Source organism: Helicoverpa zea, chromosome 17, assembly GCF_022581195.2.
Source record: "Helicoverpa zea isolate HzStark_Cry1AcR chromosome 17, ilHelZeax1.1, whole genome shotgun sequence".
Lineage (NCBI taxonomy): Eukaryota > Metazoa > Arthropoda > Insecta > Lepidoptera > Noctuidae > Helicoverpa > Helicoverpa zea.
In genome coordinates, this window is record NC_061468.1 from 7,439,014 (window position 1) to 7,455,332 (window position 16,319).

The 16,319-nt window shown below is 36.6% G+C and overlaps 1 protein-coding gene across 2 annotated transcripts in view; it reads left to right on the forward strand.

Annotated features, from left to right (window-relative positions):
* LOC124637917 (midasin-like) overlaps window positions 1-16,045 on the forward strand; it is a 31,824-nt gene extending 15,779 nt beyond the window's left edge. Inside the window, exons 19-42 of one of the 2 annotated variants that reach the window (XM_047174645.1) lie at window positions 231-457; window positions 830-1,047; window positions 1,394-1,611; window positions 2,735-2,905; window positions 3,508-3,516; window positions 3,971-4,171; window positions 4,699-4,916; window positions 5,280-5,442; window positions 5,769-6,925; window positions 7,090-7,219; window positions 7,510-7,639; window positions 7,759-7,837; window positions 7,973-8,201; window positions 9,099-9,200; window positions 9,506-9,712; window positions 10,035-10,382; window positions 10,748-10,925; window positions 11,513-11,664; window positions 12,106-12,237; window positions 12,589-12,773; window positions 13,565-13,770; window positions 14,075-14,280; window positions 14,598-14,951; window positions 15,196-16,045. In XM_047174645.1, the coding sequence (XP_047030601.1) occupies window positions 231-457; window positions 830-1,047; window positions 1,394-1,611; window positions 2,735-2,905; window positions 3,508-3,516; window positions 3,971-4,171; window positions 4,699-4,916; window positions 5,280-5,442; window positions 5,769-6,925; window positions 7,090-7,219; window positions 7,510-7,639; window positions 7,759-7,837; window positions 7,973-8,201; window positions 9,099-9,200; window positions 9,506-9,712; window positions 10,035-10,382; window positions 10,748-10,925; window positions 11,513-11,664; window positions 12,106-12,237; window positions 12,589-12,773; window positions 13,565-13,770; window positions 14,075-14,280; window positions 14,598-14,951; window positions 15,196-15,384 (5,409 nt within the window). In that variant the 3' untranslated portion in view covers window positions 15,385-16,045. The remainder of the gene's footprint in view (window positions 1-230; window positions 458-829; window positions 1,048-1,393; window positions 1,612-2,734; window positions 2,906-3,507; window positions 3,517-3,970; window positions 4,172-4,698; window positions 4,917-5,279; window positions 5,443-5,768; window positions 6,926-7,089; window positions 7,220-7,509; window positions 7,640-7,758; window positions 7,838-7,972; window positions 8,202-9,098; window positions 9,201-9,505; window positions 9,713-10,034; window positions 10,383-10,747; window positions 10,926-11,512; window positions 11,665-12,105; window positions 12,238-12,588; window positions 12,774-13,564; window positions 13,771-14,074; window positions 14,281-14,597; window positions 14,952-15,195) is intronic. The other variant, XM_047174646.1, reaches the window with a different exon arrangement.
* Window positions 16,046-16,319: the final 274 nt, after the last annotated feature.

The window sequence follows — 16,319 nt, forward strand, 5'->3', positions numbered from 1 at the left end:
AAACTTACTTATATATGGTAAGTCTTGTGTAGTCGTGGTAAGACAATGCAATGTGAACGGACGTTAAGAATGGTTTACACCGTCTGAATTTTTTGTCTTTTTCTTTTGTGTAACTATACACAGCGGGCTAGAGAGCGCTATATTAACTTGTTTCCTGTGGATGGAATATAAATAAGTTATAAACCATCTACGTCGTACGTATCTATATTATATTTTTTCCTATATTTCAGATAATGATAATTGTAAACAGAATCCTAAGCTTCCCAGTGACGAGTCCTGTCAGTCGTTTTCTCACTGGCTTAGAGTTACTTCGGGATAAAATCGAGGAGTGGAACAAAAATGCCCATAAGGGCAACAATATGATCGAAGTATCTTTAGCCGTGGGACAACAGATTATAAACTGGAGAAAATTAGAAATGGCTCATTGGAAGGAGTGTTTGAATAACCTGTATCATCGGTAAGGGAAAATGAACTTTATTGCAAAAGTGGGAAGGTTTGATTTAGACTGAGTAGTGTTTACAGAATTTAATTGGGGGACTTTATTTGGTTTCATGGGTATTATTTTTATTTTTTTCACACATTTTACTCAATACTCATTTCTTTAATTGAGTATTGATTATTCTATGTTAAGTATGGAACGCAACAACTTGTATTCATTAAATCAGCAGTTTTCAAATGTCAAAACAAAAGACGCTTCATCACTTCTTATGTGTTTTTGCTGGGAAGAAGTATCAATCATTAAATTATGACAAAGTGTATGATGTTATTCAAAAGAAAGTTGTTAATGGTATATTTTTCTTTCCTGTTACATTCTCAACACTATTCACAGGAAACAAGCCGAAGCCCACAAGTATTGGTTCTACCTTTACTCCGTAATCAAAACCTACTTGAATGAAATGACATCAGACCCGGTTGAAGCTGATCGCGTCATATCTGTGCTGAAAGACTTCATGGAAAAGTCTAACTTGGCCGAGTATGAAATACGACTGGATATCATATTCGTGTACCACTGCCATTTGGTGCATATGAAACCTACTGATAGACGAGGTAAGGTTCAATTTTGTTTGTGTTTGTTAATGACATTGAGATGGTAAGAAGTGAGTGACTGGTATCATATAGGATGAGTTTGCAGAAGGTAGATAAATTGAGTTTGCTTGAAATGTGAGAGGTGTGAAGAAACTTTTTTTCTTTGGCGATAGTGTTTTACTGGACTGCAGTAAAAATATAAAAACAAAGAATAATGACGGTAAAAGTAAAGATAAAAAACGAATCAAACTGATTGCTGTTTAGTACATCCTTTTTGTACAAATGTATTGACAACTCAAGAGTAAAATATGTTTTTTTTTACTAATGGCTACTTCATAAAAAATATTGTAAAAACCTGATATTTCAGACGAACTAATCTCAATCCTATGGAACACATACAACTACTACGCACAATTCAGTGCTCAAGTAGCTGCCCACATCAAAGAGAAACGAGCCCCCATAGAGAAGAAGTTGCGTGATTTCGTCAAGATCTGCACGTGGGACCGTGACCTTAGTTACTGGAGTGTAAAGGACACGGTCGAGAAGGCTCATAAGGCGCTTCATAAGCATACCAAGGAGTTTGAGGTTTGTAGTGAAAATATACTCTGTGGCAGCTGTTTTGACAGCTGTCATGTCTGTGAATTCACTTGAAATGTTATAAAAATATATTATGCTAATTATAGATTTACGGTGGATTTGTATAAGCTATCTATCTAAATTTGACATTAACTTTACATCAATAGGGTATTTTAGTCTAGATGAGAAAAAAATTAAAAGTGTATTACAATGATTGTTTAGAGGAAAAGCAATCGGGAAATGTTAGTTTCACTTCGTAAGGTACATAAATATATTTTTTATTGCAGTTTAAAGTTTTTAGGTTTTTTTATCTGTCTTTGAACACTACGAAATGTCGCCGCCATGCTAATGACGTCATTACGGTAGTAAACAAAAGTGTACCTCTAAATATTATCCACATTTCCCAAAGTATTGATTCTTGAAGTAGTTAACCTATCATTAAAGAGTATATTTCATTAGATAGGTAATGTTAATACAGTTACTTACATGAAAGTGATCTTCACAAAAGTATAAACGAGATTTATCTGATAACAGTCCGGGATCTCGTCTCGCAACTTTTAACCAAGTGTTTCTCATATTTATATCCACTGGTACTTGAATCCATAATTTGTCTGGTGTTTTTACACTAGTGTTATCACATTCAGAAACAACACACCAACGATACGGAGCATAATTACTCATTATTAAAATTTTCAATACATATCAAAATATGTATTACTGACAGCTGTAGTTTGTTTACTAACGTAATGACGTCATGACCAAAAAACAATCATGGCGTCCGTTGTGTGCCGCGTTTTCGCGAAATACGCGCGAAATTTGAAATTATGATAAAACAATTAATTTATATTCGTACATAAAGTGAGAAAAAAAAATATTTTTAATTTTTTAGAGATATATTAAGACTAAAGAATTTATTTAAGATATATTTCAAAAATGCATGTAATACCCTATTATGTTCAATCTAGAAACGCAAAACTAAGACTATTCTTGTCTAAAAAAACTATGATGATAAAGTTCATGAATGAGCCATGAATCAATTTCTTTCGCAAAAATCATAATCTAGTTTGTTCCTATCATTTGTATGTCATAGAAGATCATCAAAATCTTCTCTAAATTCACCCACAATTTCCAGAATGTTCTCAAAGAGAGCGTAACAAGCTGTCTAGTAGACCACTCGACAGAAGTAGTAGGGGATCATGTCGGCCTATGGGACCGGCCCAAGCGGACCACCACCACTGCGCCGACTGGGGGCGCTTACATGATCGACGTGCTCAACCATATTGTGCTGGCTAGGAATATTAAGGTACGTTGAATTTCATTGTAAAATGGGAGAAAATTTGAATTAATTTTAGTTCTAAATTGGTACGTTGAATTTTGGTTGTAAAATAATATGGGAAAAATTTGGAATTAATTATATTTTAAGGAGATTTGCTGTAAATAGGTGTAGAATTTATGTATAGAGGGATGAAGTTAAAAATTAATCGAATGGGAGACTGAGATAAAGTTTTTGGGTTTTAATATTGGATGTATGGATACAGATGGATTCAGACTAATTGAAAACAATGTTTTAAAATTATAGATATATGGACTGAGATGGATGCTCTTTAATTACTGAATAGTTTTAATATGTTGTGTGGTTGATTTAATTAAATATTAATTCTCCACCTTTTGATGAGTTTGTTTTTATATCGTGTAAATTTTCGTATATTGAGATACTCTTCGAACTAATTTAGAAATAAAACGTAGCATGGGCTATCTTTAAACCTAACAGTAGAATATATTTTATAATATCTAACGAGGTTGCACACAGAATAATTTGACACCAATGCACTTGGATTTTTTGTGTGTATATATGCACTTTGAATATAACACATACTAATGATCCTTTTTCTTTCCAATTAGCAGCAGATGCAGGTAGTATTTGCTCGTTAATTAAATTTATGGTTGTTACTAATTATTTGACTTCTGTACACAATACTTCATTATTTTATTTATTCAATACTTTGTTTACATTCTATAAAAAAAAAAATAGAACTTGGACTTGGTTTTAAAATTAGTAGTGTGCCGTATTGCAGTATTCTAGATACAAAAGTGAACTACTTTTCTATTTTATTAAGTAATTTGTTATAGATTTTAGCTATAAAGCTTTCTTTGCATACGCATGGTAAACAAAAATGTATGAAAAAAGAAGCATGCTATACATATTATTTTATTGTGTACAGAAGTAACAAGAACGAACGTTTGTTTTTACTTAGCGGTTGTGGGGTAGATCATAAATGGCTGTAACATTAGAGTTTGTTTGTACATAGCTAACATTACCACTTAAATAAATATAACATTCATTCATCACTACTTTTTCTTACTTTAGAAATTCTTGGATGAAATTGATCGGCCTTGTGGAGCTGTCACGGAGGGCAGTCTATTGTCAAAATCGTCGTCTTTACTGAATAAAGCGAAGTCGCTGTGTAAGGATACTATTACGAATACTGGGTACCCGTCGCTTGTGCAAGCATTGGATGATTTTGTCACTGTCGTCATTGAGACTAGCACCCACTTGGGGTCTTTGGAGGTAAGAAAGATTCGTTTTTTGTTTTTAAATTATTTGTGGTGATTAGTACCCTATTTTTCACCTTAAACAATTGTTACTTTGTGAAAGGTGTATGTTGGTATCTGGTCTTTTTTTTTCGTAGAGGTACATTTTTGCCCCACGTCCCTTGGGAACTACTTCACACACCTGAATAAAAATCTTATATTAATCTTTATATTAGATCCTGAGATTAGCGCGTTTTTTTTTTTAACGACGTCAAAAATCATCAAATGACCCCTCAAGCTGTGGGTTAGCAGCGGTGAGGGAGTGTCAGATTCTTACTGACTAAAAACCGTCGTGTTCCGTCGAAGGCCTTTTATGTACCGGAGCCGCGGTATCTCTTTCGAACAACCCGCAGCCCCGGCAGGTAATTAGCGCGTTCAAGAAACCTTAATGTTACTTTTGATCGTACTACTGCCCGATACTGATTTCTAATCACTTCTTATTCTAAATCAACTACTTCTTACACCATTTTCTTCAATTATTACATGGTTTTTCTGTTACACCAGGTTGACAGCACCCTTCCCAAGGAAAAACAGCAATCTCAAGCGAAGAACTTCGTGCAACAAAAGCGCAAAGCTCTCGCCGATCTATTCAAGTATTTAACTAAACTCGGCCTAAACTACCGCACTGGTTTAGTCATACTTAATGCGGCTGATAAGGAATTGTATGATTTTACAATACCGCCCGTGGATTTGGAAGCCGCTATGGGCTATTTGAAGGGCAGGTTAGTTATTTATCTAATTAAAAATGTAAATGTTTTCCATGTTTTCATAGTTTCCATATGTTTCTATGCTTTTGCTTGTTCTGTTTTGTGTTTTTATGCGTCACAAACGCGAATAGATGTTTGAATTAAATTTAAAATTATTGGAAAATACTTATGGCCTTTCTTATGAGATGGGAAGTCATCACAAGATCTTTACCGCTGTGGGTGCAGCGTGAGGGAGTGTCAGACTTTTACTGACTAAAATCCACCATGTTCCTTTTGGAAATATTTGTGTAAAAGGACCACGGTTACAATTTTCTCTCTATTTTGATTTTTTTACGAACTTTGATTAACATAAATATTAAACAAATATTGTATTTTCAGACGTTGCGACGCCTCCCTCTTGCTCCTATGGTCTGGTTGTGAGAAGTACTTCCAGAAAAACATAGCTCGGCACAGGATCCTAACCCAGGCGTTACAATCACCACATCAAGACTTAGGTCTGCAGAACATTGAGCGGTGCAAAGGATTTGCCGCCCAGTTACTGGTAAGAATGCGTAGTTTTATATATATTTATTACTAAATTTTGACATCGGTTTCATCCGCTTCTTGAGGGAAACTACTTCCCGAACCTGGATAAAAAGGGTCTATATAAGCATCAATATGTTATTATGATACTATATTGCCAAGTTTCATCAAAATCCGCACAGTTGTTTGAGTGTGAAGAAATAAAAAATATACACGGTGTGATCATGTGGTTCATAGGTGTATATTCTTCTTCTTGTATATTATGTTTTTATAAATATATATGATATGTAATTATAAATTAACTAACAAAACATGCATATTAAAACAATTCATTTTCTTCCTCAGAAAATGACGAATGTTCAAAAAAAATCCATCTCGAAATATTCGCGATACCTCTGCGATTTGCGCAATATCACAACAAACTTAATGAACGCTCTCGAAATCGATAACACAGAGAGTAACATATCCAAGGTTAACACTAAGATTGCAATGATCAATGAATGTTATGCCAACGCTGGCATTGTTCTAGAACAATTCTACTTAGTCCTAAAATCTTTCCCCGAAAAGGGACTTAACGTTGAAACAGAACCACATTTTGATAATGTTCTATCACACTCCAAAGTTGTTTGTTGCTCCAAAAATAGTGACGAATGGCTTGAGCTGAAGAAGAAAATAAGCATTCTCATACATAATGTTAATAAGCAGAAGGCTGCGTTACAAAAGATTATTAAAACCATGCCTAAAGAAATTGGCGATGATGATATAGTAAGCATTGATTTAATCTCTCAAGCCCATATTGATCTAGCACAACATTGTACGACCAATTTGATAAACATGATCAACGATATCCAAGGCTTGCTCCAAGACTATCATTTTAAAATTAATCTTGACTCCTGTCAACCAACCCCATCCCACCCTCTTGTGAAGAGCATTATAAAACTATCGAGTTACTTAAAGTTAACTGTCAATGAACTCTTCAAAATGGATGAAAAAGTTGATAAGCCTGAAGAGCAACCGGACGAAACAGAGGTGCTAACTAGCCATGATATTGTTGTTCAAACTGAAGATTTGATAGCAACCATGCTCCTCATTATACAATCGTTGTACAAGAAACATTTGCCGGATGACACCGCAGAAAACGCAGAAGTTATAAAAGCTATCGATGAAATTATAAGGTGCGAAAAAGAGGAATCCCAAGATATAGTTGAAGACAAACATCTGAAAGAACGTTTACAAGACAATCTAGCAAATGACACAAGAATGTTGCAATTACAAAGATTGGTATATAAATCACAGATATTACTTGCTAATTACACCAAATATATGGTCAATGGTAATGATATGACTGAAGTGAGGAATGTGGTGATGAGGTTGGTGCCAATATTGGAACAAACTATGTTGTTTGTCCAATACTTCATCACGCAGAAAGTGGCTGTGCACAGAGTATCGTGTAAAATGCTGTCTGTGTTGCTGAAGATATTCTCGGACCTGGCTTCTAAAGGGTAAGTTTTTATATGTCAATCGTGAAATTAATGTAAACTCAAAAATATATATCTGCCGTATCAACTGAATGCAATAAAGTTGATGTTTCTGGTAGTACCTATATACAATTTTCATTGAATTCTTTTTGCCTTTTGAACTTTGTCTGATTTTGGATTTATTCTAGTTTCTGCAAGCCCGGAGATCTGGATATGGAAGAAGGCGAGGGCGAAGGAGGTCCCGGTAAACTGTCGGGAGGCATGGGACTCGGAGAGGGAGAGGGCCAAAAGGACGTCTCCGATAGAATCGAAAATCAGGTACGAAAACTCCAAAAGAGTCTTATAAACTGTTGATCATTTACGGCTTCAGTCTCAGTTAATTTACTCACTAGATATTACCCTTTTACAAGTAATGTTAAATTACTATCTTTCATAAGCAAACGGACATGTAGGTAGAATACTGGGAAAGACCGTTACTGATCTTCGACAGTTGTAAATCTGACCAAATGTGTAGTTACATTATGTAGTGCAGAATCAAATAGCAGGCCTTGAAATTAAAAGATAAATTGTTATAAGTAAATGCTGAAAGTATTTGATTATTCCTACAGGATCAACTAGATGACGCCCGTCGTCCAGGTGAAGAGAAGAACGAAGAAAATAGAGATTGTAAAGAGGAAGAGAAGGGAGTCAACATGACTGATGACTTCGATTCACATCTGCAGGATGTTGATAAGAAAGGTACGGCTACACTAAATATTTTGCTTGCAAGATCTAAATAAGCTTGATTATATATTTTGTATTTAATGAAGGTAGTAAAATATCTACCCGTATTATACATGTCTGTGTAATTGTTTTAGAAGGTGAACAATCAGAACAAGAGAATGACGAAGATGACGCTGACAAACAAATGGGTGAAACCGACAATGCCGCTGAAAAGTAAGTTGAAGACATATTCCCTTATTTCCTTAATTCTTTATTAAGTGTAAGAAATCTGATATTAAATATTTGCACCAATGAACATAATGTACCTAACTGAGAGCATATACCTAAAAATTCCTTATTCCTCAACAGACTTGACCAACAAATCTGGGGCTCAGAAGATGAAGAAGAATTAGACGAGGAACAAGGTCAGAAGAAGGACAAAGAAGAGAAAGGTAAAGGTGAAAGCACGGGCGAGAAAGAAATGTCTGCCAAAGATAAGGAAGAAGAACAAGGTACCGATGACGGCGCTGATGGCAAAGATAAGAAGCAGAAGAAAGATATCAATGAGATGGACGAACAAGAGGTTGATGATGATCATGTAAGTTTCCCTTTAAAGTTAGAAATAATGGCTGCTGCTTTCACTAGCTGTAGTTATAAAGACAAATAAATAGTATCGCATGTGTCCGCGATACAATTGTAAAGTTCGCCAAAGGCGAATGGCAGGCTTGTATGGGACTTTAGTACCGCTAATAAAATTTCGTGTTTTGGGATATTTTTTGTTTTAATTGGTGGGTAATATGATAGACAAGCCCTTTGTAAATTCTTAGATTTTTAGAACTTGGGAAGTAAAATCAGTTTTGTTTTTTAAGGTTATGTACTACAATGTACCCATGTAGGTTGTTTTATCTAGGTACATAAACATATTAAACATTGTTATGGTAATAAAATAAATGTTCTACCTAGCTTGTCTCTTAATCAACAGTAAATAACTGAACAGAGGCTGAAAGATTTTCTTTACCTGTCAAGAAAATAATTGCCAATACAAAAAAATATTGATGGTGAAAATAGTTTATTTGATTAAATTGTTAATTATTAAGATAGTATGCAATAATTAATTATTTTAAGGTATAATATGTAATTCGTTAATAATAATTTACTGTTATTTCTATTTTTGAATAATTATTTATCATTTCGAGCGTCGAATTACTTGAATCTTTTAATTGGTATAATTAATTAATCCAGAATTCTAAAAATACTACACTAACATGAAAATAAATGGCTTAGTAGCCTTAATAATTGGTACAAATTCTATAACTGAACAACAAAAAAGTATGCGGTACGAAATCTGCCGTTCGCCTTTATGTAGTCACGTCATATTGTCCGAGTCGTTGTGCACATACTATTTTTAGTTGTTAGTAGAAAGGACTCGTACTAGAAATTAATTGTGTACTAAAGTATTGTAAGTTGTTATATTATAAAACTATTCATTTTACAGACTGATGCTTATCATGGAAACCAACCGAATTATCCTGAGCCCGAAGATTTCGAGCTGCCTGAGAATATGGACGCGGAAGGTGAAGAGCCTGGGGATGATAATGTAAGAATTTGTACAAATATATTTGTTAATGCATTGCAAAAATAGGCCTTAATGTCATAAGTATACAGTATGATATTGGTAAGCAAACATATGAGTTTAATGTTAACTTTAGATACATAACTCCTAACTACATACAAAACATATACGAATGTATTTGTTTTGTACTTTCAAAATAATGACCTATATCCGCTTTTAATTTTATCTTTTATATTTATATTTTAATCTATCAGTAGCACGCATTGGACATAAACTTTACTGTAAATTTCAAGTCACTTATCTAGTAGTATTTTATTTTTATGAAACAGGAGGGTGAAACAGAAACTGAGAATCCATTTGACATCGACGTAATGAAAGAGAATTTACCCGAAGAGGAGCAAAAGGAAGGGGATGATAAAGGTGAAGATGGTAAAGATAATAACAACGGTCTCGAAGTGTCCAGTGATGAGGAGGACGGAGGGGATAAGGAGGGAGATGAGAAGGAGGGCGAAGAAAAGGATGGTGGAGATGATAAGGTATGTACAAGATTTTATATAATGATAAGGTATGTTCATAATATACAAGAAACATTTAGAAAAAATAAACATTATGGAGGATAAATCATCATTTCATTTATTGTCTTTAAAACGTATTTAGAAAATTATATTAAATGCTATGATTGAAATAATATTACTTGAAAAAACGTATTTAGAAAATTATATCAAATGCTATGATTAAAATAATATTACTTGAACTTTTCGTTCATGCAGTATAGTAACAACAAAATCAATATTGGATTAAAAAAACTTTCAATTTTATACGTTTTCTGTTTAAATACTTGATCTAAATGCCCCCCAGGACAAAGAAGAGGACCCCGAAAAGCCAGGGCAAGAAGAAACTCCTCAAGAAGAAGAGGAGAAAGATGGTGCTGAAAAAATGGACACAGACGATCCAGCCGACCAAGAACAGACAGAAACTCCTAACCCCGAACAAGACGAAAAAGAAGAATTACCTAAAAACCCTGACAGTATCAACGAAGATGATGAAGTAGAACAGAAGAATCAAGAAGCTAATCCTCAGGCTAATCCGTCGAACAATGATCCGACTGCAGAAGATAGGGCGGAGAATGCACAAATGGATAGAGGCACGGATGATAACGTTGAGACTAATGCTGAACAAGCAAAGGATGAGGAGAGTGAACCTGTTGTAAGTATTTCAAGTGTTAATTTTTGTGGAGAAAATAATTGATGTTGAATGAAAGAGAAACTATTGCCATCATTCAAGACTGTCGTTTTCTTAATAGTGCAGTTGTATTTTTGTGTGTCTACCTATTATGCTGTCGTCATTTCTAATGCTTCATATTTCCTCGAAGACTTGTTCTTATCACCAATATGTTGTGTCAATACACCTCAATAGCTTTTCTTTTGACACTCTGTCAATACTATGCCATCATGTCTTGCAGTCAAGATCATAACTGCTATGGTCAAATAATCGTGACCAGCAAGAAATTCCAAGAGATATTATGTTAATACAACCACAAAAGCAACTCCTAAAAATCCTTTATTCAACAGGAACAAACCCAAGAGCAAGTTGGCGAAGAAAAACAATCTACAGGTCGATCAGAACTCGACGACAGTGACAAAGGTCACCGCGGACAGAAGCAAGCGGCCAGTCGCGCCGACCGCTCGCAGGAACAACAAAAGAAACACGAGAATAAACCCGGCAAGACTGACCAGGAGAGAACTCTCGGTAAGTACCTAATATTAAAGAAAATTGGGAGGATTGATCAAGGTCACCGCGGTCAGAAGCAAGCAGCCAATCTTATGTTGTTCCTACAACAGAAGAAACACGAGAATAAACCCGGCAAGACTGATTAGGAGAGAACTCTTGGTAAGTACCTAATGTTAAAGGAAATTGGTGGGATTGATAAAGATCACGGCGGTCAAAAGCAAGCAGCCAGTCGTAGAAACAAACTCGCAGTCGAGTAGAGCTTTCGCAGGAGTATGAAGTGAGAGGTCTGCTCGACTGCGAGTGTGTTTCTTTTGTTGTTCCTACAACAGAAGGTTGAAAACTGAAGAAAACATTTTTATTATTATTTTGGCTGATTTGAAGGTACCTATTATCTTCATTTGAAGAGCTGTTGAGTTTATTGTCACCACGCCCCATGCCCACAGAAAGATGCCCACTTGTAGTATGGCTACCCTACTGAACAGTTTGCCGAACAAAATCGCATTGCAAGCACACAAAACTGCGATGCGATGCGGCGTCGAATGTTGTCTTGGAGTCTTAAGTTCATGAAGCTTCTTGTGTTTAAACCCAAACTATTTTTATATTAGGTGATGTAAACGAGAAGAAACACAAACAGTCTCGCACGCTTAACGTGGAGCGTGAAGAGGACGCGGAAGATGGCGGTGACAATGACGAAAATGCTGACAAGGACGCCGATGCCTTCCAACACGTTAAGCAAGCTAAGAAAGATGATTTGCAGGTAAATTATTAAAACAATGACATTTCGGCGTAAATTAAAAGTAAGGCAGTAGAATTGATACAATGTTGTCAACTGTCATCAAAGACAATAATTTGCATGCCGTGTATTGGGCCACCATAAATTTATATACCATCATATTTGTAACATACATTTTAGGCAAAAACATGATTTCTACTTCTAGTAGGAGTTGCTAAGAAACATGTTTGATAAATGTTTCACGGACATAACGCTATACCTATCTCCCTAAAAAATTAGCTTAGCCACAATTGAGCTAAATTTTGAACGTTTTAAAGGTGTAAAACAATTTAGTAATACCTCTTTGAAAAATAAATCTTATGTTTGGTTTCTAATGTCTTGATGTTGCGCATTTCAAAAGGGCATAGTTAAAAACCTAGAACATTTTTTTTCGAATTATGCTAAAACAACGTTGAATCTATGTAGGCATTAGACGCGGCCACAAAAGAGCAGGCTGATGAACAGCCGACATTGCAACAAGAACAAGACGATCAAGAGGCTGAGAGGCCTACAGAAGACGAAGATGTCAGCATGGCCGTTGATGAAGAAGAATTGCAGGTTAGTTCCAAATCACACTCAACGAAACATCTGCAATATTTCGTGGAACAGCAATACCGGAACCGTAGACAAAATAATAGTTGTGGAACATGTTTATTCCTCTATTGTCTTAAACAAATTCTTTGACTTAAGATAAAAAGTTAAATAAGTGTGGAAATTAAGTTAGTTTCCTACATGTACCTTCAACATTTCCTTAAATACGTGTTAAACGTCTTTTTAACTTTTTGAAATAAAACCCTTTATGTACTTGTTATAAATACTACATGCATACATCGATGATATCATCAAATACGCTCGTCAAGTATTAAGGACCAAAATTATCAGTTTTCGAACATATCTTTGAAAATACAGGTCGAAAAAGCCGAAGAACTAAAACCAGAGAAAATGAATGAAGGCAAAGATAAGGAAGAAGATAAGCCGGGTAGTAAGAAAGAGGGCGGGGACGAGGCTACTGGCGAGACTGGCATCGAAGTGGAAGGAGATAGGGTGGTCACTGAACAAGTGCCGAGGGGATCTGATACTACTTACCATACTAGGTAAGTTTTGGTGAATAAGAGGAGTATTTGTTTAGGGCAAAGATTCAAAAGTACTACTAGTGATTTTGATAAATTTTAATGACATTGCCAAAATGACACCAAAGTTGCATGCCAGAGGTAGTTTTTTTGTTTGATTTCAATTCTCTTCTCTTCCTCCTGCCCTGTTCCCAATTTATTTGGAAATTTGATTTGATTTCAATTCGAAAGGCATTAAAAATACTCAGGTATTACTCGGACGAAGAAGTCTAAAGCTTTGGTTTCCTAGGAAAGTGGTGCAGTCATACAGCGGCCGTAATACAGCGGTGAATTACATCACTAGAACGTTGTCTATGTAATCAAAATGGGGCGGTTTCCTGGAGAGCGGTAACTGACACCGTAACTTCAAAAGCCATTTGCATGACGGCCGTCTTGTCGGTGTCAGATGGTTTGGTGAACGTTTTATTGAAAGCGGTGAAGCTTTTTTAATACGTATTTGTGTTTTTTTTTCGGAACGTCAAAAAATGAGTCCCAACTCTTGAAGCAGCGAGGACGACGAATATATTATATAAAAAGTAAAGATTATAGAAAAAGTCAACGACGGTGTGATAAAACGCTAATTGTCGGCACCGCTTTCCTAGGAAACCAAAGCTTAAAGCCATAGTTTGTATTCAATGTTCACTTGTTTTACGCTTACTTCATGCATTCCGCGACCTTGGTTGTAGCAGTTGGACCGTGCTCACGTGACTTTTCATTGTTGACAGTCATGACATGCGTTTGTATGGTTGGTTTAACTTTCACGTCTATCTCCCTAGGGTGAACACCTCCCAAGTGCAGTCTGAAGATTTAACCATGGAGGAATACATGAGCATCCGTCAGTGGCTGCAGAGTGGGCCGACTCAGGGCAGCAGCTCGGCGGGGGTGTGGCGGTCGCTGTGGCGCGACTCGTCGGCCGCGGCGCGAGCGCTGTGCGAGACGCTGCGCCTCGTGCTCGAGCCCACCGCCCGGTCCAGGAGAGCTGGTGAGTGTGCAGCACATAAGCAGGCAGGGGCTGCATAGTGGGCCTGCCAAAGATGAGCAATAACAGCCGGGAACTACAGTTTATCGTGCCCTCCGAAACATGGTCATTAGTATCCAAGATACATGTAGAAGTATGTACATACAAACGTAGAAAAGTTGCATTGGTACTTGACCTGACCTGGAATCAAACCCACACTATTGTTAGGATGATTCTCTACCCACTAGGCCACCATGACTCCCACTCACTGAAACTTACTCCTCTTCTCTCAAAACTCACTGTCTCTAACACAACACAATACCCACAGGTGACTTCCGAACGGGCCGCGCGATCAACATGCGCCGCGTCATCCCGTACATCGCGTCTCACTTCAGGAAGGATCGCATCTGGCTGCGACGCACCAAGCCCGCTAAGCGCGAGTACAAGATCGCTATAGCGGTCGACGATTCTAGCTCCATGTCAGATAATAGGAGCAAGGAGTTGGCGTTTGAGAGTCTGGCTCTTGTGTCGCAGGTTTGTGTGTAAATCGAATTATTAGTAAAATTTATAAAATTATTAATTTGGTAGGAAATATACTTGATGAGACTTGCAAAGCCGTCTGTATCGTTATTGCCTCAAAGTAAGCTCTAATTTAACCTTTCGATGTAAATAGAGCGCTAAGAAAAGTAGATTTGATTTCATATATACATACTGCAATCAGGATTATATAATATCACCTTTCTTCGCATATTTCCTGTTGTTTAAATAAAGTGTGTAATGGAGCTAGTATGAATATCATTGTCATTCAAAATCATGGCATTAAATTAATCACTTCTTTATTTTTTCCATAGGCATTGAACCTTCTCGAATCCGGCGACCTAGCCGTCCTCAGTTTCGGCGAACAACCCAATCTTCTCCACCCATTCACCGAACAATTCTCCGAACATTCCGGCTCGAAGATTCTAGAACAATTGCGCTTCGAACAAACGAAGACTAGGATTGCACAACTACTTGATTTCTGCACTGTTTTGTTCGAAGAACAAGCCGTTAGAAGTGATGCGCTGAACGCTAAGCTTCTTGTAATTGTCAGTGATGGCAGAGGCATTTTCTCTGAAGGAGAAACCAGGGTGGTGCACGCTGTGAGGAGGGCTAGACAACAGGGAATATTCTTGGTTTACGTGATCATTGATAACCCGGATAATAAGGTGAGTTTCTTTTACATTTTGTGCTTTCATTATGTACCGAAACTATAAGATTTTTTTTTATGTATATAAAAAAATATGCGGTTCTTTTTTATAGAGTGATTGAAGAGGAAGGTTTATATGTAAAACATCCATTAAATAGTGGAGAAATAATATTATTTTTGAGGTTTATTGCAATCGTGCGATGCCGGGGCGGGTCGCTAGTTTACTATAAAGTATTTAATTTATTCTGTCAATTTAATTTCAGGATTCAATCATGGACATCAGACGCCCTATGCTAGATCCCAGGACGAACGCGCTGACGGGCTTCGTATCGTACTTGGACACATTCCCGTTCCCCTTCTACTTGATCCTCCGCGATATGTCCGCCCTGCCCAAAGTGCTCGGCGACGCTCTCCGACAGTGGTTCGAGCTGGCCGCTAATACTGCCAACTAAGATATTATAGTCATTTAGATATTAAGAAATATACTTATACAATCACGCCCTTATCATATTGGATAGGCGATATTAACATAGGTGTCTATTTAACCAATTTTTGCTGAAATTGCTCAATGTTAGTATTGAAGTATTCATATCATGTTTAAATGTCTCCATTATATTGATAAATCAATGTTGTATTCCATAGAATTAATTCCATAATCGATTTCAAAGATACATTTTGTCATTAACTTAATAATAATTACGATTAATCTCCATTCATATTCAATGTGTAGCCCGTTTCATTGCTATTGGATGTTCAAAGGAAGTTACCAGCCGAACAAACGGCATTGCAAGTATAAATGAGTCTAGAAAAAGTGAAATAGGGCCTTTAGTATTAACAATAGAACATAGTAACCAGTGTCGCTATACAAGACACATTTTGTCATTTCTCTTTTAAAATTAATCATACATTTACAAACAGTCAATTGGATTCGAGATCAATCATGAGTAGGATAAGCTAAAATGATATTAAAATAAGTCAATCAGGACTTAAAAAACTTTTGAAAGGTGTGCTTGTATCGAACTGTGATTTGAGGACTGGTAAACGACTGCTATAAGCAAAATTACTTTACATACGTATTGTATGACCTTTTGGAAATAAATGTTGTCTGACAAAGTCTTGTTTCATTTTACTCCCCAAGTTCCCTTTGCATAGTATTTTGACAAGCATCTTTTTAAGGCCTGAAACTGCGTTAAGCGGGCACCCGCGCGGTTTCATATAAAAGTGCTCCGTCGCGGGGACCAGCGCGGGTGTCGCCATGGAGTCCACCCGCGTAAACACGCGACGGTTGCCATCGCGGGCGCCCGCTTAACGCAGTTTCAGGCACAAAATCATTTTATTAGAATTCTACATTGCTAATTAATTACCAAGTCAACCACAAATAACGAGT